The sequence below is a fragment of the Haliotis asinina genome, chromosome 11 (genome assembly GCF_037392515.1).
Source record: "Haliotis asinina isolate JCU_RB_2024 chromosome 11, JCU_Hal_asi_v2, whole genome shotgun sequence".
NCBI lineage: Eukaryota > Metazoa > Mollusca > Gastropoda > Lepetellida > Haliotidae > Haliotis > Haliotis asinina.
Window position 1 is genome coordinate 48,974,561 of NC_090290.1, and position 26,206 is coordinate 49,000,766.

At 40.9% G+C, this 26,206-nt stretch overlaps 1 protein-coding gene across 1 annotated transcript in view; it reads left to right on the plus strand.

Moving 5' to 3' along the window:
- Positions 1–24,948, plus strand: part of LOC137255496 (uncharacterized) — a 97,065-nt gene extending 72,117 nt beyond the window's left edge. The window contains exons 4-11 of the mRNA XM_067792932.1: positions 1,091–1,125; positions 2,174–2,326; positions 3,543–3,698; positions 9,357–9,500; positions 16,306–16,455; positions 18,760–18,909; positions 23,741–23,890; positions 24,792–24,948. Of these exons, the coding sequence (XP_067649033.1) occupies positions 1,091–1,125; positions 2,174–2,326; positions 3,543–3,698; positions 9,357–9,500; positions 16,306–16,455; positions 18,760–18,909; positions 23,741–23,890; positions 24,792–24,911 (1,058 nt within the window). The 3' untranslated portion in view covers positions 24,912–24,948. The remainder of the gene's footprint in view (positions 1–1,090; positions 1,126–2,173; positions 2,327–3,542; positions 3,699–9,356; positions 9,501–16,305; positions 16,456–18,759; positions 18,910–23,740; positions 23,891–24,791) is intronic.
- The last annotated feature ends 1,258 nt before the right edge of the window (positions 24,949–26,206 follow it).

The window sequence follows — 26,206 nt, forward strand, 5'->3', positions numbered from 1 at the left end:
ATATTCGTGACATGGAGTTGATCCCGATTAAAATTTGATCTGATTAACCTATGCTCTTCTTAAGGTGGTGGAATGTATATGTTCAGTAATGTGGTCGTATCCCTGTCGTAATGAGTGACGGTGGAGTAGCCTAGTGGTCAAAGCCTCCCCTCTTCACGCCGAAGACACGGGTTCGATTCCCCACATGGGTACAATTTGTGAAGCCCATTTCTGGTCTTCCCCACTGTGATATTCGTGGAATATTGCTAAAAGCTTAAGCCATTATTGAAGAAAGCTTCACTTACTTACTTACTCTCTCGCTATCTTGATGCACATGATGTCAACCACTCTATTGTCTAGCCTCAATTATTTACGGTCAGCCGTACAAAATGACAGCAATGGTGTTGAATGCGGCATGAAACAAAGATCATTGTGCGGAATTAATACTGGCAATTCACCAGAACCGGTGTCTTCGGGTGAACCATAGTTCACTGAATATAAGATAGTGATCGCTGATGACAGAGCCCAAAACCGACATGTTCGTGATTAAATCTAAACTGCTTGATAAAGAAAATCCTCGATCATTCCGATTGCAAATGAATTGATTTTTCCCTTTTCTGAGTAGGAAAACGACATACACAATACCGTTTACTTCGTTACCGAAATCTACATCTAACATTGAACCGTCTTTAGTTGAGTCCATGTTTAACGCCATTCTCACCAATAATTCAACGATTTCACAGCGGTCTCTAAATAACGACACGTGGCAGAGATAATCCAGTGATCGATAGCATGAACACTAAACCACGACTGCGATACAAAAACAGCCGTGTCATGGAAATTAGAACCCTTGACCCATCCGATTAAAGACAAAAAGTGATAATTCTGATTTCGTAATCACCTTCGGCTATTTCTTTGACGAGTCTTTTGACAACGACAATAGAATCTATGTCGAAAGGTTGATTTTCTCATAATGAAGAAGTGATACAATTATCGTCATTCTTCGTCTTTGTTTAGTGTCAAATGTATTTTTATTTTTTCCTTTCTTTGTGATTTGACTTGATAATAACAACGAGCATAACTTTGAAATTGTTCATTTCTGAATTTTCAGAGGGCCTGGCGAATGAAGAAACTACAGCAGAAAAGGTGTCAATCTAAAATTTCTTATTCTAGTTTAATGTAAAGTATTCAACGGTGGTACACGGCTGAGACCTGCATCAGTTCTGACATTCTTTCTCACATTATGCTGAAACACCGTGATATGAATGGAATACTGACATAACCGCCGTCAACCTGAACTCACTCACGATGAATGCTTAATGGCATTATGAAAGTGATCAAATATAACATAATAATTATGCTACATTTGAAGTTATATTGTCTCAATGGCTGATTGGGTTAAACAGCTGATTTTGTATGCTGACGATTAGGTGCCTCGATTCTAATCCAGGATGTGATTCAACACAATAAAAATTAGGTGCCTCGGTTCGAATCCAGGATGTGATTCAACACAATAAAGATTGCTAGAATTTACTGAGAAAGTTTAATCCCTATAGAGCATGTTTCACCCACTCATGCCTTCACTCTCACATGCAAAATGTTTGGAGCATGTCTCCATTAACTTTTAGGCATTATGTAGATGTGCACTGATTGATTGATTCTACAAATGAGACACAAGTTGATGCCAGCTCGGGTTTTCTGAAGGGAATGATTATTTCAGATTCTTACAATGATTGAGTAACATGGACAAGACCTGTTTGCCCTTTCGGGACACTTCATGCCATCACTGACTTCAATGATCCATTCAGTTTCATTGTATCGCCCAAAGGAAACAGTGTCGATGGGAAGTTGATCATTTTCTGAAGTAATGGTTTCATATTAACTGCTATCATTGCGATAAGAATTTAGATATTGCCGATGGAGAAAACAACACTACGACCATGGGAGGATCCAGTTGAACGTGTGTGTAGTAAAGTCGGGGTGGGGATGGGGGTGGGGATGCCGAGTGGTCAAGTAGTCGGAAGATTCGAACCCTCAGAACCACTTGTTCCGTCAACACAATATTAAAATCTTCTATATGGTCTTGTCATTTTCAAACGGGAGGAAGGGTCGTAAACTGATAAGCCTATCATTATATCACAAATAACCAAACAAATTTCCTTATCCGAAAAAACTATCTCAGGCTACATTGCAGGATGTTCAGGATGTGAAATGTCCGCATCTTCCTTGTCCGTTTCCTGGCAACTGCACCCACAAGGTATGGAGTCATTTTTGGTACCACGGGAAACTCTGCAAGGGATGTCAGTACTGTGTCAACGCCACCAGCACAAATATGAGTGCCGATGAGGTGAGTTCCTTTTGAGGTAACGTACCACGTGATTCTTAAGAAAGACCTCAAGGTATTTTTCTTAATACTTGTTAAATAGTTAAAATAACATTCAGTAGTGTGGAAGCTGTGCTTAAGTTTCAATGGTGCGAGCACTTTGTATCATATTCTGTCGAACATAACCCTTGGTTAAAACATTACGTTGAAAAGCGCTTTAGGGCAATAGAATGATGCCTCTTTGAAGAAAACGTTGCTCGCTTCAGTAGATCAGCCGATGAACATAGAAATCCGGACAATCTACAGACACGTGAAACTGAGGATAGAATAGGTCTTCAGGATACCCATGCTTGCCACAAAAAGCGACAATGCTTGTAAGAGGGACCAATCGGGATCGGGTGGTCAGGCTCGCAGACAACGGTACCCAGCTTCGCAGATCGATGTTCATGCTGTTGAGCATTAGAGCTTCTGGTCCAGACTCGATTATTTACAGATCGAACCTATATAGCAGGAATGTTTCTTAGAGCGACGTAAAACTAAACACTCACTCAGATAATCTACAGGAATGTATGAATCGAACCAAATAATGAAGCCCCTGTATTACAGAACATTAATTGCTTGTCCTCAACTATAATCCCACCCCTCACTGTTTCATCCCGAAATACAATAACTGCGGCCTTATGGGGATTGCATTTGAAGGCAATTACATATTTGGATTGGTGAAGATTCGCATCTTTGTCTCTTTCTGATACCATATGACAGCTTCATAACTGCGGCCTGTCACTCAAACTGTTCAAGTGAAACCAATTCTTGACCTGGACAGGAGTACGCCATTACGTGCGGCATGGTTCACAAGCTCATGGAGTTAAATTTGAACAATGATTTCATGACATATCACACTTAACAAAATGATTAACTATGGCAATCAGGTAAAGACTGCGCCCCCAGAAAATAGCTGATTGTCTCTAAAAGACATCCCAGTATGATAGGACTGTTTTCTATAATCACCAGTGTGCATGGTCCAGACTTGTTTTATCTATTTATTTAGCTATAGAATAACTACACCACAGAGGCACCTGATATTTAGGATGAAGTATATGCCAACAACGTGGAAGACTTGCTGCTTTTATTCGGCAAATATGCATACACTAGACAGTGCACCCCACACTCTGAGACATTACAGGTGCAGTTATGCTTTCCAAAGACTTATAGTGAACGTCTGAATAAACATGCGTAACAGGATGTGAAGTGTCCTCGGCTTCCTTGTCCCCCACCACCTCGCCCCAACTGTACCCGCACAGCTTGGAGCTTCTTCTGGTACCAGGGGAAGCTTTGCAAGGGTTGTCAGTATTGCGTCATCAGTCACGGACCCGATCCCAGAGACAGCTTGTCAGAGGTACTTAAATGACTATGTCGTACCCAGTAAAACATACGTATGGGTGACCGTGTTTGGCAGCATGACCCCTGAGAATTTTTATGACTTTGTTCCTGCCCCACAACGAAATATATACTCATGGAAAAATTTAAGGGAACGCATGTTTCTTAAGGCAATTCAAAATTTCTGTTTACTAACTTCAGAGCCGTGTATTAGCGTTTTCGTGAAGAGCAGTTCCTCAAACTCACCATAATGCTCTCCATGCACGTTCCCTTGGGACATGATTCCTTTAAAGCAAATACCATAAACGCATATCATTATCACAAGACCAACCTTTAAATTAGGATACATATTTTCTTTCAAGATTGTTAGATCGGTTGGCGAAATGAGAAATGAAACCGAATTGGATATGCGGTTCTAGTCAGTTGCAATCCAAACCCTGCTTTTTAAGAAGAGTAGATAATCGAGTCTAGACCAGACAACGCAGTGATCGTTGCATCCATTTACGCAATTGGGATACGATGACGTGTCAACCAAGGCAGCGAACCTGACCACCCGATCCCCTTACTCGCCTCAGTTTTAAGCCGGATCTTATCTTATGATATGCATAGGTAGTTGGAAACTAACCACGGATCTTCCCGGAAGTTGTAGCTCGCAGCGTCGTTGTTCTGCTTTTAATATAACACACAGTCGGGGTGTTGAAAGTTGACCACATTTCGATATTTCAGAAAAAAAAACAGTTATCAAATGTTCACCAGGAAACTCAGTAAATGAAAATATTGGGCAACTCTCACAAACTGTGTGAAACATGCCAATACGAGGATCGGTCAAGAGTAGTCGGCCATTTCCATTTCATTTCTAAGGAACCATTAGCAAAGTCATATCTAAAATTTCATATATGTGGCAATGTGGTTAACGAGATGTTAGTCATCACAACACATTGTGGTATAATATTTCGAGGGTCGTGGAGGTGTTCGGATGGGGTGGGATGGGTTAAGGACAACCTCATTTCTTAATCATTTTGTAGGGTAGAATGTTTTCTCGCACTTTAATATAAATGCTTGAGTTATGCGGACTCAAAAACACTAAAAGTTTCTTGCATGTTTGTTTCCTGAAGTTTGTGATGCATTTATTGCAGATTTTGTTTTTCGCCATGATATTGTTGGAATATTGCTTAAAAGTGGCGTAAACCCCTACTCACTCTAAATGTTAACAACTCATGTTAAATTATACAGGACTCTCAGGGATTTGGAAGTTTACAGTCTGTTTGCATTGAAAATTTACCGATGAATTTCTTTTTAAACAAAAAAGTAAATCGAATAAAGTGAAATTAAGACTAGGAATCCTCATAATTCGTCCTTGCCAACTGAACATTTAAGAGTTAGTTTTCTGAAGTTTAAGAGATCAAAATAAATTTCCGGAAACGAAACATGGTAACTAAATTATTTTTGTGTAATACTTTGGAGAACTAAATGAGTCGATGACAACCACGAATTCAACACAGCTTCGCGTTAATATGATGAAACATATAGGCATGCAACAGGCGGGGTCTTCCGTCGTGAGGAAACTACATGTATATGGGTAGTTCTCTCAGGAAGTGGAATGCGAGTGCGAGAAAACGGGAATTCGACATATGCGAGTTCTACACAGGGAGATTTGCATATCACGATATACTATTCTGAAAGAAGAAACATATGAAAAGCGCTGCCTGTGATATTCCTGAAAGTCTTCTCAATGCAGTCTTCAAATGTGATGTTCAAATATCCCACACTTGCTCACATACTCATAAACACCACTGTTTAGAAGTAGAAGGTTGCTACGTGTATACTTCGAATTATCCAAGGTTCGACACAGGCGAAAACTGGCGACTGAAGGGATACGCATGGACCAAGCTAGGTTGCAGCTTAGTGTCTAAAAGTTGGGAGCCGTAGGCTAGCTTAGTGTTTAAAGCGTTGCCTCATCACGCCGACGACCTGGGTTCAATCCCCCACATGGGTAAACAGTCTCATAGTCCCTGAACCACATTATTTTCTCTTCCGCCCAGTCGTTTCTTCAAAGCTTACATTTCCACATGCTCTCACCTTGGACTCCTTTTCAATTTGATAGCCGACTGGTTAAAGCGTTAGTTCATCACGCCAAAGATTTCTCACATGGGTGCAATATGTGAAGCCTACTTCGGATGTCCCTGCCATGATATTGTTGGAATATTGCTTAAAAGCGGCTTAAAGCCCTACTCACTCTAAATGTTAACAACTCATGTTAAATTATACAGGACTCTCAGGGATTTGGAAGTTTATAGTCTGTTTGCATTGAAAATTTACCGATGAATTTCACTTTAAACAAAAAAAGTAAATCGAATAAAGTGAAATTAAGACTAGGAATCCTCATAATTCGTCCTTGCCAACTGAACATTTAAGTTTCAGAATATTATTCAGCATAGGATAAAAGTTGTTTAACAAACGATCATAATTTAACATTGCGTTATTTGTTTGTATTACAAGAGGACGTGCACATTAAATGAAACACCGTGAACAAGTAGGCTTGGCCTCACCACGTGCCGCACATGCATTTGTTTCACTGTTCCAACTGCTGCCTTACCCCCTTGTAATACAAACCAATAATAACGATTTGAATCTATGATCGTTTTTGGATCAACTTTTACCTTAAATTGAATAAAATTCTGAGAATTTCAAAGGGCAAGTTAAAATTATGAGGATTCGCAGTCTTTATTTCTCTTCATTTTTTTTCACATTTTTTGTTTAAAATAAAATTCATCGCAAACAGACTATTGATTTGCTTCATGTTGGGCTTCATCATAGCAGGCACAGCTGGGCGGAAGGGAAAATAATGCGGTTCAGGGACTGTGAGACAGATAAGGACCAAGACTTTTCGTCGACGCAGCCGTAAGTTCGTCAGGGTTATCAATCGTTACGTTCATTCGTTCGTACTCCTTTAATATGATCCCTTGTAACAGCGTCGAACAAATATTTACCTACAGGATCATGTAGTAAACACACACGAGTAATCTGCCCTTGGCTAAACACGTCAAATAGGTCATTTAACTTTATCACCGACAACGATGTTGTCCCATAGCGTTTTGGTGGCCGTAATCTTCTTTTCGTTAACTGCTCACCACACAGGTAGGTATTGTCAAACCAAACATACTGATTCAGTAATCTTCAGAACAAACAGATATGGGTTATGTCCAAAACATTATTGGAAAGATGTCGACTTCAGATGCATGTCTTTTCTTCAGGAGTTTACCATATGTCTATCACTTGTGTTCTTATCAAGAGAGGCTACACCTGTGTGCAGGTCAGCGCCAGCGACGACATGACCTGCCTTGTCCATTCCTTCACCTTCTACTGCGACGCGACGTTTCACTGCTATGTAACCACATCAGTTCAAACTCCTGTTATTCCGGACAGTCGTTTTTACAGACAATTATTTTATACACAGTTATATTTAACACTGACATAACTATATACATATAGCCAATATTCGTGACATGGAGTTGATCCCGATTAAAATTTGATCTGATTAACCTATGCTCTTCTTAAGGTGGTGGAATGTATATGTTCAGTAATGTGGTCGTATCCCTGTCGTAATGAGTGACGGTGGAGTAGCCTAGTGGTCAAAGCCTCCCCTCTTCACGCCGAAGACACGGGTTCGATTCCCCACATGGGTACAATTTGTGAAGCCCATTTCTGGTCTTCCCCACTGTGATATTCGTGGAATATTGCTAAAAGCTTAAGCCATTATTGAAGAAAGCTTCACTTACTTACTTACTCTCTCGCTATCTTGATGCTCATGATGTCAACCACTCTATTGTCTAGCCTCAATTATTTACGGTCAGCCGTACAAAATGACAGCAATGGTGTTGAATGCGGCATGAAACAAAGATCATTGTGCGGAATTAATACTGGCAATTCACCAGAACCGGTGTCTTCGGGTGAACCATAGTTCACTGAATATAAGATAGTGATCGCTGATGACAGAGCCCAAAACCGACATGTTCGTGATTAAATCTAAACTGCTTGATAAAGAAAATCCTCGATCATTCCGATTGCAAATGAATTGATTTTTCCCTTTTCTGAGTAGGAAAACGACATACACAATACCGTTTACTTCGTTACCGAAATCTACATCTAACATTGAACCGTCTTTAGTTGAGTCCATGTTTAACGCCATTCTCACCAATAATTCAACGATTTCACAGCGGTCTCTAAATAACGACACGTGGCAGAGATAATCCAGTGATCGATAGCATGAACACTAAACCACGACTGCGATACAAAAACAGCCGTGTCATGGAAATTAGAACCCTTGACCCATCCGATTAAAGACAAAAAGTGATAATTCTGATTTCGTAATCACCTTCGGCTATTTCTTTGACGAGTCTTTTGACAACGACAATAGAATCTATGTCGAAAGGTTGATTTTCTCATAATGAAGAAGTGATACAATTATCGTCATTCTTCGTCTTTGTTTAGTGTCAAATGTATTTTTATTTTTTCCTTTCTTTGTGATTTGACTTGATAATAACAACGAGCATAACTTTGAAATTGTTCATTTCTGAATTTTCAGAGGGCCTGGCGAATGAAGAAACTACAGCAGAAAAGGTGTCAATCTAAAATTTCTTATTCTAGTTTAATGTAAAGTATTCAACGGTGGTACACGGCTGAGACCTGCATCAGTTCTGACATTCTTTCTCACATTATGCTGAAACACCGTGATATGAATGGAATACTGACATAACCGCCGTCAACCTGAACTCACTCACGATGAATGCTTAATGGCATTATGAAAGTGATCAAATATAACATAATAATTATGCTACATTTGAAGTTATATTGTCTCAATGGCTGATTGGGTTAGACAGCTGATTTTGTATGCTGACGATTAGGTGCCTCGATTCTAATCCAGGATGTGATTCAACACAATAAAAATTAGGTGCCTCGGTTCGAATCCAGGATGTGATTCAACACAATAAAGATTGCTAGAATTTACTGAGAAAGTTTAATCCCTATAGAGCATGTTTCACCCACTCATGCCTTCACTCTCACATGCAAAATGTTTGGAGCATGTCTCCATTAACTTTTAGGCATTATGTAGATGTGCACTGATTGATTGATTCTACAAATGAGACACAAGTTGATGCCAGCTCGGGTTTTCTGAAGGGAATGATTATTTCAGATTCTTACAATGATTGAGTAACATGGACAAGACCTGTTTGCCCTTTCGGGACACTTCATGCCATCACTGACTTCAATGATCCATTCAGTTTCATTGTATCGCCCAAAGGAAACAGTGTCGATGGGAAGTTGATCATTTTCTGAAGTAATGGTTTCATATTAACTGCTATCATTGCGATAAGAATTTAGATATTGCCGATGGAGAAAACAACACTACGACCATGGGAGGATCCAGTTGAACGTGTGTGTAGTAAAGTCGGGGTGGGGATGGGGGTGGGGATGCCGAGTGGTCAAGTAGTCGGAAGATTCGAACCCTCAGAACCACTTGTTCCGTCAACACAATATTAAAATCTTCTATATGGTCTTGTCATTTTCAAACGGGAGGAAGGGTCGTAAACTGATAAGCCTATCATTATATCACAAATAACCAAACAAATTTCCTTATCCGAAAAAACTATCTCAGGCTACATTGCAGGATGTTCAGGATGTGAAATGTCCGCATCTTCCTTGTCCGTTTCCTGGCAACTGCACCCACAAGGTATGGAGTCATTTTTGGTACCACGGGAAACTCTGCAAGGGATGTCAGTACTGTGTCAACGCCACCAGCACAAATATGAGTGCCGATGAGGTGAGTTCCTTTTGAGGTAACGTACCACGTGATTCTTAAGAAAGACCTCAAGGTATTTTTCTTAATACTTGTTAAATAGTTAAAATAACATTCAGTAGTGTGGAAGCTGTGCTTAAGTTTCAATGGTGCGAGCACTTTGTATCATATTCTGTCGAACATAACCCTTGGTTAAAACATTACGTTGAAAAGCGCTTTAGGGCAATAGAATGATGCCTCTTTGAAGAAAACGTTGCTCGCTTCAGTAAATCAGCCGATGAACATAGAAATCCGGACAATCTACAGACACGTGAAACTGAGGATAGAATAGGTCTTCAGGATACCCATGCTTGCCACAAAAAGCGACAATGCTTGTAAGAGGGACCAATCGGGATCGGGTGGTCAGGCTCGCAGACAACGGTACCCAGCTTCGCAGATCGATGTTCATGCTGTTGAGCATTAGAGCTTCTGGTCCAGACTCGATTATTTACAGATCGAACCTATATAGCAGGAATGTTTCTTAGAGCGACGTAAAACTAAACACTCACTCAGATAATCTACAGGAATGTATGAATCGAACCAAATAATGAAGCCCCTGTATTACAGAACATTAATTGCTTGTCCTCAACTATAATCCCACCCCTCACTGTTTCATCCCGAAATACAATAACTGCGGCCTTATGGGGATTGCATTTGAAGGCAATTACATATTTGGATTGGTGAAGATTCGCATCTTTGTCTCTTTCTGATACCATATGACAGCTTCATAACTGCGGCCTGTCACTCAAACTGTTCAAGTGAAACCAATTCTTGACCTGGACAGGAGTACGCCATTACGTGCGGCATGGTTCACAAGCTCCTGGAGTTAAATTTGAACAATGATTTCATGACATATCACACTTAACAAAATGATTAACTATGGCAATCAGGTAAAGACTGCGCCCCCAGAAAATAGCTGATTGTCTCTAAAAGACATCCCAGTATGATAGGACTGTTTTCTATAATCACCAGTGTGCATGGTCCAGACTTGTTTTATCTATTTATTTAGCTATAGAATAACTACACCACAGAGGCACCTGATATTTAGGATGAAGTATATGCCAACAACGTGGAAGACTTGCTGCTTTTATTCGGCAAATATGCATACACTAGACAGTGCACCCCACACTCTGAGACATTACAGGTGCAGTTATGCTTTCCAAAGACTTATAGTGAACGTCTGAATAAACATGCGTAACAGGATGTGAAGTGTCCTCGGCTTCCTTGTCCCCCACCACCTCGCCCCAACTGTACCCGCACAGCTTGGAGCTTCTTCTGGTACCAGGGGAAGCTTTGCAAGGGTTGTCAGTATTGCGTCATCAGTCACGGACCCGATCCCAGAGACAGCTTGTCAGAGGTACTTAAATGACTATGTCGTACCCAGTAAAACATACGTATGGGTGACCGTGTTTGGCAGCATGACCCCTGAGAATTTTTATGACTTTGTTCCTGCCCCACAACGAAATATATACTCATGGAAAAATTTAAGGGAACGCATGTTTCTTAAGGCAATTCAAAATTTCTGTTTACTAACTTCAGAGCCGTGTATTAGCGTTTTCGTGAAGAGCAGTTCCTCAAACTCACCATAATGCTTTCCATGCACGTGCACTACATGCTCCTGAAGTTACATGCACTTAGATTTACACGTTATATGTATGTGCACTGTCAAACACAACGGTTAAAAACATTGTTAACATGGTGAGACAGTACTTAACTCTGGCACAGAAATGGGAGGCAATTGGCATCATGGTTAATGGTAGAAGCTCATTACGACAGGTTGCAACAACTTTTCACAAGTCTGCTAGCGTGATATCCAGACTTTCGAATCTCTATAGAGCGACTATGAGGCGTGGTCGGGGACGGAAAAAGAAAACCTCCCCACGAGATGACCGGACCCTACGTTTTATTGCTCTGTGAGACAGGTTTGAATCCTCCTCCAAAATCAATACGGAATTCAGGCGAAGAACAAACGTCAGAATTTCTACACGTACAGTGCGTAATCGTCCTAAATCGACTGGTCTAAAAAGCCGCCGTCCATTGGTTGGAATCAACATGACTGAGCAACACAAGCGCTTGAGACTGCAGTGGGCACGGAACCATGGAGGAAGAACCGTACGTCAATGGAAAAACACCCTGTGTAGTGATGAGAGCAGGTACACACTAGACCATAATGACGGTCGAATTCGAATTCGCGACACGTTGGGGAACGTCGCAGTGCCTGCACCATCAAACAGCATGATCGTTATGGAAGGCTCTGTTTTAGTGTGGGGCGGGTTTCCCTTTAACCACTAAACAGATCTTGTGCGTGTTGATGGCAGGATAACAGGTGTACGATATAGTGACGAGATCTTGAACCCGAGTGTGATCCCCTTTGCGCGTACAGCAGGTCAAATGTTCGACTTCCAGCATGACAATGCCCGCCCTCACATCGCTCATGTTTGTCGGGACAGACTGACGGCTGCAGGTGTCCGGGTGTTCCAATGGCTGGCTAAAAGTCCTGACTATAACCCCATCGAACATCTTTGGGATGTTCTTAGGCGCAATGTTCGGGAGAGGCCTGTTCAACCCAACAATTTTGATGAACGTTTCGTGGCTCTCCAGGAAGAATGGCGTAGAATTCCCATTGGTACCACCCGTACAGTCATTCGCAGCATGCCACGACGATGCCAAGCAGTTCTCCAGAGACATGGGGGACACACCATATATTGGTTTTCATCACTTGACATAAGCCTATTCATCTGTATGAACGTTTCTCTTACTGACTCAAAGATTCAAATTCACAACTATTTCATGCGTTCCCTTAAATTCTTCCATGAGTATATATAACATATGTGGTCTCAAATCAGACAAGTGAGTTTGTTCACAATTGCCTCTTTTGCCCCGCCAGAAAAACGTCTATTAACCTTCCAACGTCATCTTGGGTTATCGGGGGTAATAATGTGCTGTGCTTTGATTGCTAGTGCTATTAGCATTCACCTAGTGAATGGAATTTAGCGCATTATAAATGCCCATCTAAAAACCTTAAAGTTTACAGTCGCATACCAAACTCGCATTGTCAAAGCCGGCATCTGTCCAATCCGGCAAGTTGTCTAAACCGGTCTATTTCTTCAGTCCGGGTGAGTGCCGGCTTAGATAGTTTCCACTGTATATGGCATTTGCGACACCGTAGCTCTGTTAAATAATGAACTGCAGATACATGTTTGACTGTCTCTGCATCTCAAATGCATAGGACGTGAAGTGTTCCCACCTACTACTCTCTTCTTCCACTACTCGCTCTTCACTAAATGACGACAGTCTTTAAAAATAATCACATGTACCAGAAACTCCGGTGATTCGAGCGTTGCTCAGTGCAATTTATATACTGCGACATGTGTACTTCTAGGTCGCCGATGCTTTAATACTAGTGTCTGAAATACGTCTGATTATGTCAACTTATAATCAAAAGGCATGTGTCTGTGATATTGACAGATTCGATAAGTCTCTCCATACGTCACAAGTAATCAACCTTGCAATGTGAGATTCACAGTTAGGTTGAATAACGGGACCCCGTTAAGATTGAACTGTTCTCGTTCAAAAGCAAAACACTACCCGTGAAGATACGAAATAGAAGCAATGAGTAGTATTTGTCGTGGGGTACGAATACCGGCGTATCCTAATGGCTTTATTCCATCCCCGCACATTTATTTTTAAAGTAGTACTGCTTGACAAGTGTTAGATGAGCCAGCGCAGTGAACGCGTTTGTGACATGCAGGCGGGGCAAGTAATCTGGACAAATACACTTGGTTGCTACAGGTAGATTGGCGATTAAGCACGTGTAATACATGCTGACCGTGGCGTGAAATCAATACCACTACTGTTTAACACGTATCTCGTAGAGCGATGTAGTTTTGTGAAACACCATCACGACACAAGGAAACTGAACTTTTTAATATTTAGACGACAACCAGATTCCCTCTTGTTTAAAATGGAATGTTCTAAAGGGCGTTCCCATGTATGCAAATTGGAGGTATTTGTCAGGTCGTGGCTCATCTAATACTTGCTCGTCGTGAACTGACCTTTAATCACTCGACGTCAGGCTGAGTAAATATCGGGCCCTTCGATATATATAAAGGTTTCAAGTCTTGAATTTGCGGGTAATACCGCATGGCGGAGTACGACGAGCAATTCTTCCCGCACGAATCCTGTACCTGGTCCGTCTTTCAAGCACTACATATGGGGTTCATCCTGTTTCATATCCACCCAATCGATGAGGACCATTCAGAGACCATACGAGGCTCGTGGCACGACGTCGATCCTTCCATCGAGTTCACCGGACTAGTACAAATACCTCACACTGGTCCGACACGAAAGTTTCTTGTTGGGTTTTTCACTCTTTTATGACGGTGCGGTTGATTCAGCCGTCACGGATTTCATTTTAATGGCAGCGACAGTATGTTTTATCAATGAGTGTCGTTGCTTCTTCGTCGATCGCTGACACCACTCGGGATAAACGAGTCACCCATTCCGTCGATCGTTTTTCGGGCGTCGCTATTTCTTTGGTGCACTGGTGCCCGAGCAAACGTTCAACTAAGGTACTGCTGAATATCTCAATGGACTGGCTGCGATGAACTCCCACCGTCCTGCGTCTGACTTCGACGTCATGTTTAGGTAACAGCTGTGAGACGGAGTCCATGAACTCGGGAGTCCAGGATCGACTTGTATTTCGGTAGGCCGCGTCAAAGGGCTCCGTTGATAGATACGTTCCATTTCCTTGGCCACTTGACTCGAATCTTTTGCAGTGAATGGCTAAGCCTCTTTATAGCGACTGGCGTCTTCCATGGTCAGAGCAAATGTTTACGTTTTGTGTCTCACCCTGTTTTGTTGGAGAAACGGGACGTCGGCTTGATAGACTTGATTGGGCGTTGAAACAACATGAAACTTTCTTCTTAGTAGAAGATTTGCCAGAGGGCGTGTTTCTCCAACCAAAATTAAGACGTACTATGCCATGCTTTTCATAAGAAGCGAATAACGACATGAGCGATCAGGCCAGGTGACTTATCATTGTATCCTAATTGCGTCGATCGATGTCCATGTTGTTGATCAGTGGATTGTCTGGTCCAGACGTTATTAATTACAGATTATTAACTGGAATAGTGTTGAGTTGAGCATAGCGTTAAACAACAAACAGACTTTGCAAAAGATACAATAAAACTATGAGCCGTTTGTGGTTTAAGTTCAAACATCTTTGTGTGAGGCTTAACAGACGACCCCAACACGGTTTAAAGCCTTAGATAGAAGCTGAATCTGGTCGCGCCTGTGTAAACGTGCGGGAGAATTACTTGCATAAACACGTTACTTCACATTGTTTAGTTAAAGGTCACATGCAACGTAAAACACAACTTTGCAGATTCTGGTACCTTTCGGTGTGCACTTACCGAAACAAATCATAAAAAATGCCAATTCAACCTATAAAGTTGAAAAAAAACGAGATGAAAAATAAGCCCGCGAAATCGGAGTTCAAACGTTTCACTAAATTCCCCCCAGCGCTGGGGGGAAAACTGGTTTCAACAGCTGCGCTGCGCTGCGACCATAACGCATGCGCAGTGAATAGGTTCGCGGAGCTTGAAACAATATGCATGCCCAGCGTCTGAGGTCGTGAGCAGTAGTCTAGTCTTGGTTGTGTACACAAACAAGTAAATAATCTACTTGTAGCGTAAACAAACTTGTTGATTGTGGTAAGCAGTCTCTGTCACAGAGAAAGCTCAGTGTCTGGTTTATTCACACCTGCATGTCTGCTAAACACAACATGCAATACACAGCTTCAATCACTGACCACGTGCAATTTGAACTTAACACCTATCGAACTATACGACATAAAGAAAATATGTTGATTTATGACTCGTGCACCCGAGTCCCGTGTCTGCCACATTATGTAATTAGGCACGTGTGATACACATGACATGTTTTTATGTCTGTTGGTTGCAAACAAACTACATTCATTTTTTTCGGATGACTGGATCTGACGGAAACCGGTGCAAACTCTTGTCAGTTTCAAGTCCTGCTTTGTACTTGGACGAATGACAGATTCCAGCCACCCAGTAGTTTACCATCTTTACTGACATGATTTTTGATTGGATCGAGCACAAATTCAGAGAACAGATATTTTCCAAACCCAACATCTCTATATACATTCTTCATGGATAACGACTTCTTCTAGTGTATATGAACAGTATATGAATCCATATTGAAACGACGCATCAAGTACACAAAAAGAAGTTGTTATCCATAAAGAATCTTACTTTCTTGTGACTGGCTATACTTCTAAAATGCCCATCAAACAGATCATCTTTCTGTACACACAATGAACCCTCAGCATATCAGCAAATGAAACAGCCAATCGGAAACCGTCGTTACACTTGAGTGCATATCCACTCGCTATGACTGGGTTCGGTCTCCCGGGGGCTTCGTTTCGGGGGAGGTAAGCCCAAGTACAAAATATTGCACTTTTGAATCGCGATTATACGCTTATAATTGTGTTTATTTGTTTTTTAAAAGCAGCAATGTATATTATATGTCATGAATAAGTGATAAATGTGTTTTAATTATGTTTCATTTTTTGGTTGCATGTGACCTTTAAGTTCCATGTTGCAAACATCTTCGTGTGAGGCTTAACAGAAGACCCCAACACGGTAAAAAGCCTTAGATAGAAGCTGAATCTGGTCGCGCCTGTGTAAACGTGCGGGAGAATTACTTGCATAAACACGTTACTTCACATTGTTTAGTTAAGTTCCATGTTGCAAATACATTGCAGGATGTGAAATGTCCGCATCTTCCTTGTCCGTTTCCTGGCAACTGCACCCACAAGGTGTGGAGTCATTTCTGGTACCACGGGAAACTCTGCAAGGGATGTCAGTACTGTGTCAACGTCACCGGCACGGCATCAGACGATGCCGTCACTGACGTAAGTATCGGAGTAGTACAAACAGACATGCGCACATGCATGTTGCTGTACTAGTGACGTGTTCTTGTTTGCAACGCAAAACCCTTTACCACTTCATCTCAGCTTGGGCTGCCTTGCGTGTCACGCCGAAGAAACTTGTTCCATATTCCATAGGAGTAAAACGTGTGAATGTGTGATTTCTGGCGTCACTGTCGTGACGTTGCAGGGATGTTGGTAAACGCGGCGCAAAACTTTACTCACTCGCCATCTCAGTTGTAATTGAAAAGAAAACATTTCAAACAACAATAAGTCATATCATTCTATGATCTTCCAAATTCCAAAGATTTAACCTTTAGAACCCTTTGTTTGTTATATTACGAAGACTTCCGTTTTTTCTTCCACGATGATAACAAGCCACACTCAGAATGAATGTTTAAAAGGACTAACTAACAAAACGCTTCGTTTACTCAGAAAAAAAATGGCAGACCCACCATCGGAAATAATTACATTTACACCGTAAGCGATTAGATCAATTCCTTAAAAAGGGAGGTTGGCTATCACTGACAACATAATAACACTCTGAGGCAAGATGTCTTCATTCCAAGACATCAAAAAAGGGGAACGGTTTGATGTGAAAATTGTTGTCAACCCTCAGCCAGTCTGTTGACATCAAAGTGAAAGCCTAAGGACAGGAAAACTCCATTAGGATGTCGGTGTTCCGGTTTCTGAAGCTAAAAACTAAAGTGAAATGGAAAAAGTGGGTTTTGAGTTCATAAGAAAGCAAACACAGTTGTAAGAAACCGTATCTGTTTCTATGAAATCTTTGTTTCTATGCCAGAGGCTGAAAGCTGGTGAAATTAGAATCTTGAATCTATTTGTATTTGTGTTCAAGTTCTGTAATGTTAGCCTACGTTGTACTCCCGTGTGTACATGCTGACAAACATACAAGGAGACACAGACAGACTCACGCAGATGCATTCGCTCACAAAAACACAGATGCATGTAAGTGCAGACACAGATACAAGTTAATACGTGCACCCACTGACACGCAGATGCATGTACACTCAGACACGTACACAGACACATGCATTTATAGACAGACACATGCCCACACAGACACGTGCATTTACAGACACACATGCATGTACACACAGACCCATGCGTATGCATTCATACACGGAGACACACGTAGATACATGCACACACAGACACATGCATTCCACAGACACGTGGACACATGCACGCAGGCACACACTGGCACAAAAATACACACAGACATATGCGTTCAAAGACACACAAATAAATACAGACAGGAAACAGTCGAACGTTCAACTGATTTCAGAGTGAGTGAGTGAGTTTACTTTTACACCGCACCCAGCAACATTCCAGCTATATGGCGGCTCTGATTTCAGAGAACTATGCCAAACAAGATTAAGGTTAATAACAATGCCGAAAAAAATGGCGGAAAAAACCCAGAACAGACCAAACTATTATAAAGCCACTTTATTCGCAGTAACCACATGGCCTCACTTTGGCTATACTAGTCGACGCTTCAATATGGCTGATATCCTGACCACATTGAAATCAGAATTAAAGATCGTGACCAGCATTGGTGGAAATAATGATACGAAGTATCTGTCGCCCATTGGTGTCTGAGGACATGATGTTTCAACCAGGAGGGATGTTAATGAGAATTCATGGTCAATGATGCAGTGAAGGGCATCCTTCAATAGAGCTGAACCACTAAAAAACAAACTGGGTTGTCACAATCAGTGGGAGCGAGTTGATTTTCAATCTGTTTGGTTTCATTGGTTTTGTATATGTTAGTGGCGTGGTGAGGTGTTTAAGGAGCCAGGCTAGTGATTCAGTGGGCATGAGGTGACGAGATAAAAAACCTTGGAGTCAGCTTTTTGTGCAGAGTCTTTCAGTGACGTCACAACCCGTAGTGTACTGTATGCACTAGTGCGTTGATATCTGCGCTTTAAGAACGCACGAATCCTTTGGTATATGACCAGATGGTGGCCATATGAATACGGGCAAACACAGAGTTGCGGGTACAGCAACATGCAGTAAACTTGGACTGTCCAAGTGTACTCGTATGTGAATGGGTACCTCGTAAGGATGGAAAGGTACAGTAACTCAGTGCGCCTTGTGGCAGCAATAGTTTATGATCCCTTGGGAGTTGAGATGATAACCCGATGTTTCGTTGAGAATGACATCCACTGATCGAGGGAAAACTACCAGCGCCTGAATGAATGAAAGAATGAAAACGAGAGTGCATGTATTATTCTTTTACAGAAACCTTGATATTTCTCATATTTTCAGACGGGTCCAACTTGTCCGCACCTACCCTGCCCACCCCCTTTCCCGAATTGTGCCCGGTTTGAATGGACTCATTTCAAGTATGAGGGCAAAGTGTGCAAAGGGTGTCAGATGTGTGTCTACTGGAACATATCCAAGGTGGCTACCAGGCAGGTAGGACATGTTGACTGACTGAGTGAGTTTACTTTTACGCCGCAATAAGCAATATTACAGCTTTATGGAGGCGGTCTGAAAAAATCGAGTCTGGACCAGACAATCCCATGATCAACAGCATGGGCATCATTGTGAATTGGGAACCAGTGACGTGTCATCTAAGGCAGCAAGCCTGACAACCCGATCCCGTTTGTCGCCCGTTACGACAAGCGTGAGTTAGTGAAGACCAATATTCTTACTCGAACCCTCGCAGGTCAGGCATGACATGGAATGATCATTAGTACAATGAACAACTAAACCGGTGGGCGCTGGGGTAGCCTAGTGGTTAATGTTCACTCGTTAGACAGAAAACACGTGTTCGAATCCCCAGTGGAAGGAGCAATAAACCCGTTATAACGAAGTTAAGGTTGTATCGAGGCTATGGCTTGGTCCTTGACTGTCTCACATTTCCTGAACCACATTATTTTCCCTTCCGCCGTTTCTGCAAAGCTTAACCTAAAAATGAAGTAAGTATAGATTTTCACAGGCTCCCAACTCCCTGGTACTTCCTTTTTAATTGGATGGTAGGGTACTCTTACGGTTAAAGCGTTTGCTCTTTGCGCCGAAGATCCGGGTTTGATTACTCTGGCGTGTACAATGTGTGAAGTGCATTTCCGCTGTCCCCCACCGTGATATTGCTGAAGGATTGCTAAAACGGCTTAACACCAGACTCACTCACTCGTTAATCCGGACTTTATGAGTAGAAGTGTCCATCACATTTCCGATTGTGAAAATGCATGAGTTAAGTTTATCACCGTATTTTACAATATCCAAGCTATATCATGGCACGTTATCAAAATATTCCCGAGTCACCTCGGTCTCAGTTATTTACCACCGATTTAAGCCACACGCTTACTTTTCCCATAAATACCGGCTACTGAAAAGATTCATGTCCTGACCAGGAATGTGTGAGTATAACGCTTTTAATGACATTCTTTAACTGCTCAGTTATATGAATTATGTCGATTTACATCCTGAGACATGATAAAAAATTTACATCGAGACATGATCATTTTTTTCAGTTCCTGCAATATTCCAACCATATGATCAAAATATATGGCTCCTGTGTCTTGTTTAGACTTGTCTATTTACCTACCTTTGGCATATAGGAAATTGGTTCGGCTTCAGACAACAGGCGATAAGATGTTCTGTGACGACTGGGAAACATACGGCTACTTGAGTTGTCGTTGAATTGCACTATCATAGGATGAGATGAGCCAAACAAAACGTTTCGATTAACAATTTGCCAACTTTTCAAGATGATTATTTTATTTAACTTTGGTATCTCACGTTAATTATACGCTTAGACATCACTATGGTATCGACATAGTGATAAACTCGATAAAATCGATCGGTGCTCAACCATACTAATCTCTTGCTGTGGCAATATACTTAGCATAATTTTTCAAATTCTTTTTATATACTAGTATAGTAGTAATTGATTAAATTAGTATAAATATTAATTGAAATGTTAATAAAGAGATCATTATATTTATGGAACATTGTCGAAAGGTTTTCATTTGAAGTGAAATTTACGCGAACCTTTATTCTTACACGCTATGGTTCTTTTTACGTTGTACACATCCTTTGACGATATTAACCAGACAATCAATGTACCAGACAATCAGTTTCATACTTGAAGTATGAATATAGTTTTGACCAGTAGGATGATATGTGTTGTCAATAGACTAACTGAACTATGCAAAAGAGAATGTCTTGCTCAGAAATGGGAACACTTTAATGTGTAGGATTAATAACATTTTCATCCGTTCGCCAAAATTCATGTACAAGCTTACATTTTATGAATACATGCTGGAAGTTTTCTGGTTCAGACTGACAAAAAGAGCAAATATATGTTTCCATTATCCTCATTTGCACCAACTCTTTTCTAGTATAAATTGCTCTGTTTATGAATCAAAAAAAACCTTACATACTTTCTACACTTTCTATATTTTTTAAACATAATATTCCATGAAATGTCTGTATTTAATTGATTCTGCTATTTCTCACAAACGGCCGGTGGGGTATCATTTTCCATAACATAGAAACTTCTATAGGATGAGAGAGCCACAATAAACTCGGTGCGCCTAGTGGCAGCAAGAGTTGTATACTCCCCAGGGAGTTGAGATTGAAATACGATATGCTGTTGAGATTGACATCCGGTGATCGAGGGAAAAATACCAGCGCCTTGAGCATGCACTGGTGCGTGGATATGTGCGCTATATAAATATCCAGTCTAATCTAGTCTAATATCCCTTCATTTGAGAAAGTATGTTCAGAAGAGGCGAGTGCAGTGAGAAGTTTTGAGTGCTGAGATAAAAGTGCATTTTCCAAAGACTTGCGAATATTTAAAATAATTTGAACAGTTTCACCTCATATATCTCGTATTGCAATGGTACCTCTGTTAAACCAACCTACCATTAAGAGATTTCTATTTCTAAATTCATGATTCAATAACAAAGGCTCAGCTAAAATGTGACAAGTATTTATCATAGTATTTTTGTTGTTAACAATATTCACACCAAATAGATCAATAAACCATAATTTCATAATTGGTTATAAATCCTTGCATGACTGTGAATATGTGAAGAATTATTGTCAGGTGGCGGGTTTTTTTTCACATAGCTCCTGAAGCAGGATAACTTTAGGGCATTTTTAAATGATTTCATATATGTCATTCTTAATCCACTTTCTTCATGTTTTCTATATATGGTTGTTTTCTTGATTTATCCTTCTTACCATCCGAAATCAAATAATATACAATATTGTTCAGTTGATTTAGAAATTCCTTTGGGGGTGATGGTAACAAAAGTAATATGCCAATGTTTTCCAGACTAATCTTCCCATCTCTTATCATAGAGTTTCAGTAACAAAAATGAAAACGTATGGCAATACTTGGTGCCCCTGTCAACAACAGTGAGCAGTAGGAAAAATGAGAAGAGATAGCCATTTTGAAAACCACACGAGGACGCGTTGTCCATGAGTATATTTATCCACTTTATCATATTGGGCCCAAAGCGAATTCTGTTTTGAACTCATGTATTAAATGTTTTTGAGACACTACCAATAGCTTTCTTGAAATCGATCAGCATCGGAAGATCTGCTTGTTTATTCCTTTTCAGTTCATACATGATCTCATGCATTAGTGTGGAAGTGTTACTTATGCATCTGCTTGGCTGCTTGGCTAAATACTGTCTGATCAGAATCCATCAGTACATCTTATGTCTTTTTCAGTCTGCTTGCAATGTAGGAGCGTATCATTTTGTACATGGTGTTTAAGAGAGAAATAAGTCGCTAGTTTTTCACATACCTTCTGTCTGTATCTTGTTTTGGAATACATGTTATGACACCTCTGTTAATAGTAAAAGATAACTAGTTATTATCAAAAGCTTCTTGAACATATTTGTAGAACTAATAATTGAGCTCTCTCCAAAACCATATAGTATTCCACATGAAAGCCATCTAGACCTTGGCTCCTGTTGCATTTCTTGGCATTAACTGTTAACGACAGCTCTTTTATTTCAATTGGTTTGTCAAGAACTATGAAGTGAAGGAGTGTTGATGGTGTCTAAAATTTCCTGAGCAGATTCAATATCAGTTCCAGCATATAATTTGTGATTGATTTGTTTTTGTTCATTTTGAACATCTCTTCCATCAGTCAAAAGGCCCTTCTCTTCGTTAGAAAGAGGTATTATTAACACGTATTCTGGAATTTCATCCTCTAACATTTGGATTTCCTCTTCTAGTTTATTTGATTTGTCACGTTTTGTTTTTAAATATGACGTATGAAATTTACCTTGTATCATCAGAATAGTTTCAAGGAAAAGTTGAAATGCTTAGCTTAAGATTGACACCATTACTGTTTTCTGTATTAATAATATCTCAAGCATATCATTTTTTAGTTTCTTCCAGTATTTCTTTCTAGTTTGTTATAATATGTATCATAAAGCAGGAATGTATTTAACTATAGTATCTTTATTACAGTTAACATTGGAAGATTCGACCTACGAAGTTTCTTCCAGTATTTCCTTCTAGTTTCTTAAAATATGTATCATAAAGCAGGGGTGTGTTTAATTATAGTATTTTTATTACTGTCAACATTAGAAAATGACAACGAAATAGCTGAGTGAGCTGACTTGTATCCGGGCAGTATTGCTCTTACTATATTGAAATATCTTCTGACACTTATTACAAACATCTGCCAAATCATGTAAATATATATTTTCTAAAACGATCTTTCTAGCTGTATGCCCCTTTCTGCACTGCCTGCGCAGTAAACGCGTCTGTAACAAGTGGGCGGGGCAGGGAATGTAGACGAATACACTTGGTTGCTATAGGTACAAGGGGTAGATCGGGCATTAAATGGAATGTTCTGGAGGGCGTTCCCATATATACAAATTGGGCTCATTTGTAATTTCGTTGCTCATAATTGTCAAAAAGAAAAGTGAAGTAAAATCGTACTCACTCACCATGCCGTGATATTTTATAAACAATATTTTCCAGGTAGTATTCTTCCCGTGAAAATCCGGGTAAGAATTGATTTTCAACCAATCCCTGATGAGATTCGACCTACGAATTTGGGTTTTTCAGACAAGCCTGCTTGGCTGACACATCTTATCGTATTCCAGTTACATAGATCAACGTCCATGCTCTTTATCCCGCAATTGTCTGGACTGGATTCTTTTTCAGCTAACCGCCATATAGTTTGAATATCGGTGACTGCTGAGTTAAACAATATACAAACAAATATTTTAATGTTTATGAAAGGTTTGAGCATTTGTTCTGTCCCCAGATTCACCACCAGTGTCCCATGTTCAAGTGTCTGGCCCCTGGCCCATGTGACAGGCCCTACTCGGTCCACCAAGTGACCATGCAGGGAGTACCACACACATGTCCAGGATGCCCGTACTGTCCATCAGAGCCCAGTGACCTCAAAGGCTTAGTAAGTCCCCTCAACCAACCAAGCAGTCAAAACCTTACTCTATGGGGGTCGGCTGGTTAGGTTAGTGGTTAAAGGGTTCGCCCGTCATGCTGAAGAACAGGGTTCGATTCCACCTCCACACACCACACACCCCATCCGAGAGTCAGGCTAGGTGGCTTGATCGACAGCTTTCAGATCGTTTCGTTCTTGGACGGCATGGTCGTCGGGGTGGTTGATGATTTTATGAAACTTCCTTAGGTAACACAGTTTAGAAATGAATTTACACTGTTGCATCGTTGGAATTGGAATTAGAAGATTTGGATCGTCCTCAGAGTGAGCAAGATTTAAATATCACATAGACAATATTTCAGCCATATTGTGACGAGAACAAATATGACAGGAAAAAAGAATATAAGTAGGATATCAAAACCTGCCGTCAAGGAACTGTAAAACAAAATAATCTTCAGAATCTTTAGAAAGTCCATTTCGTGAAAATCGTTAATCGTCTCCTAGGCAAATTTAGTTTGAACTGGAAGTAATGGCGAAAATGTTGTCAGTTGTTTATTTGCTGAAATGTTTTAGAAAGACACCCTCAGATTTTTTTAGTTTATTTGCTTTAGTGTGATTTATATCACACTCGATGAATTGTTTATACAGACCGCCTTCATGTAGCTGGAACAATGCTGAATGCGGCATTAAATAATAAACTTGAAAAAAAAGAAATGTGTAGAGTATTCCTCAGGCCACGTTAGAAAACGTGGTTGCTCTGTAATGAGAAATCGCCTTAAAACAACAGGATGCCGTTATTAGAGATTTATAACGGAGGGTCGGGATTGTAGGGGTGGTGGATGATACTATGTGCACAGGAGGGGAGAGGTGAACAGATGGCGTGACATGAACCTTTTATGTTCTATATAACCAGCTTGCATCGTGTCCTGACGTGAGTTGTGTTGAACCGGGTCCGTGCAACGTGCCTCTGAAGACGCAGATACTCCGGGTTGGCCATCGTGACTGTTCCGGATGTACATACTGTCCACAATAGACTGGACTGAGATAAAATGAATGAAATGTGAACAGTTCTCGAATGTTTACTCAATTATACACTGACATATTGTACCAGTGAGTGAGTGAGTGAGTGAGTGAGTGAGGTTTGGTGGCTGAGTGAGTGGGTCAAATTTTACGTTACATCGGAAATACCCCTCTATAAAACGACGGGAACATGTAAGTAACGGATGAGAAACACAGCCAATGATTTCTTGTGTACGCCCCTCTGAGCAATATCCAGGTATAAGAACCTCTGGATGTTTGTTTATCACCGCCCTCAGCGATGTTCTGTTATAATCCAGTCTGTCCAGACAATCCAGTGATTGGCATTATGGCCGCCTATGGAATACGATAACATGCACCAGCAAGTCAGTGAACCTGAATCTTAGGACCAGGGAGGACGTAACTCCCACACCTTATCAGAGTGAGTGAGTGCGTGAGTGAGTGAGTGAGTGAGTGAGTGAGTGTGTGACTGAGTGAGTGAGTGAGTGAGTGAGTGTGTGAGTGCATGAGTGAGTGCGTAAGTGCGTGAGTGCGTGAGTGCGTGAGTGCGTGAGGGAGTGAGTTTAGGTTAAATCCACACTCTGCAATAATCCATCTATATGGAGACGGGTCGGGTCTGGACAAGGCAATCCGGTGATCAACAGCATGAGCATCGATCTACACAATTGGAAACCGATGATGTGTGCCAACCCACTCAGTGAGCCTGACAACCCGAGACCCATGAAGGTACGGGGTAGAATAGGCCTTCAGCAACCCATGCTTTTCGAAAGAGGCGACTAACGGGATCGGGTGGTGAGGCTTGCTTACTTGGTTGGCGCATGTGATCGGTTCCCAATTGCGCAGATAGATGATCATGATGTTGATCACTGGATTGTGTGGTCCAGACTCGATTATTTACAGACTGCCACTATATAGCTGGAATATTGCTGAGTGCGCCGTAAAATTAATGTTTAACTCACTCACTGACAACCCGATTCCATCAGTAGCTAAATACAGACTTAAGTTAGCGAAAGGGTGTTTTGTACAACGCCACCCTGAATCATAAACACATGCTCTGTAATCGTATCGCGTGGTTACAATCATTGGATTGTCTGGTTCAGATTCGACTTGTATACAAGCAACATCGTGCAGCTGCAATCTGATGAAAGAAATGAATGCTTATGATAAAGTCACAATGGTGCAATCGACTCTGCGTTAAGCAGATATCTGTTATGGGAATATAAGGGGTTTTATCGCTTCTATTCGCTTCTATATAGATATTGATGGTTGCATCGGAAAGAGTGATTGCTT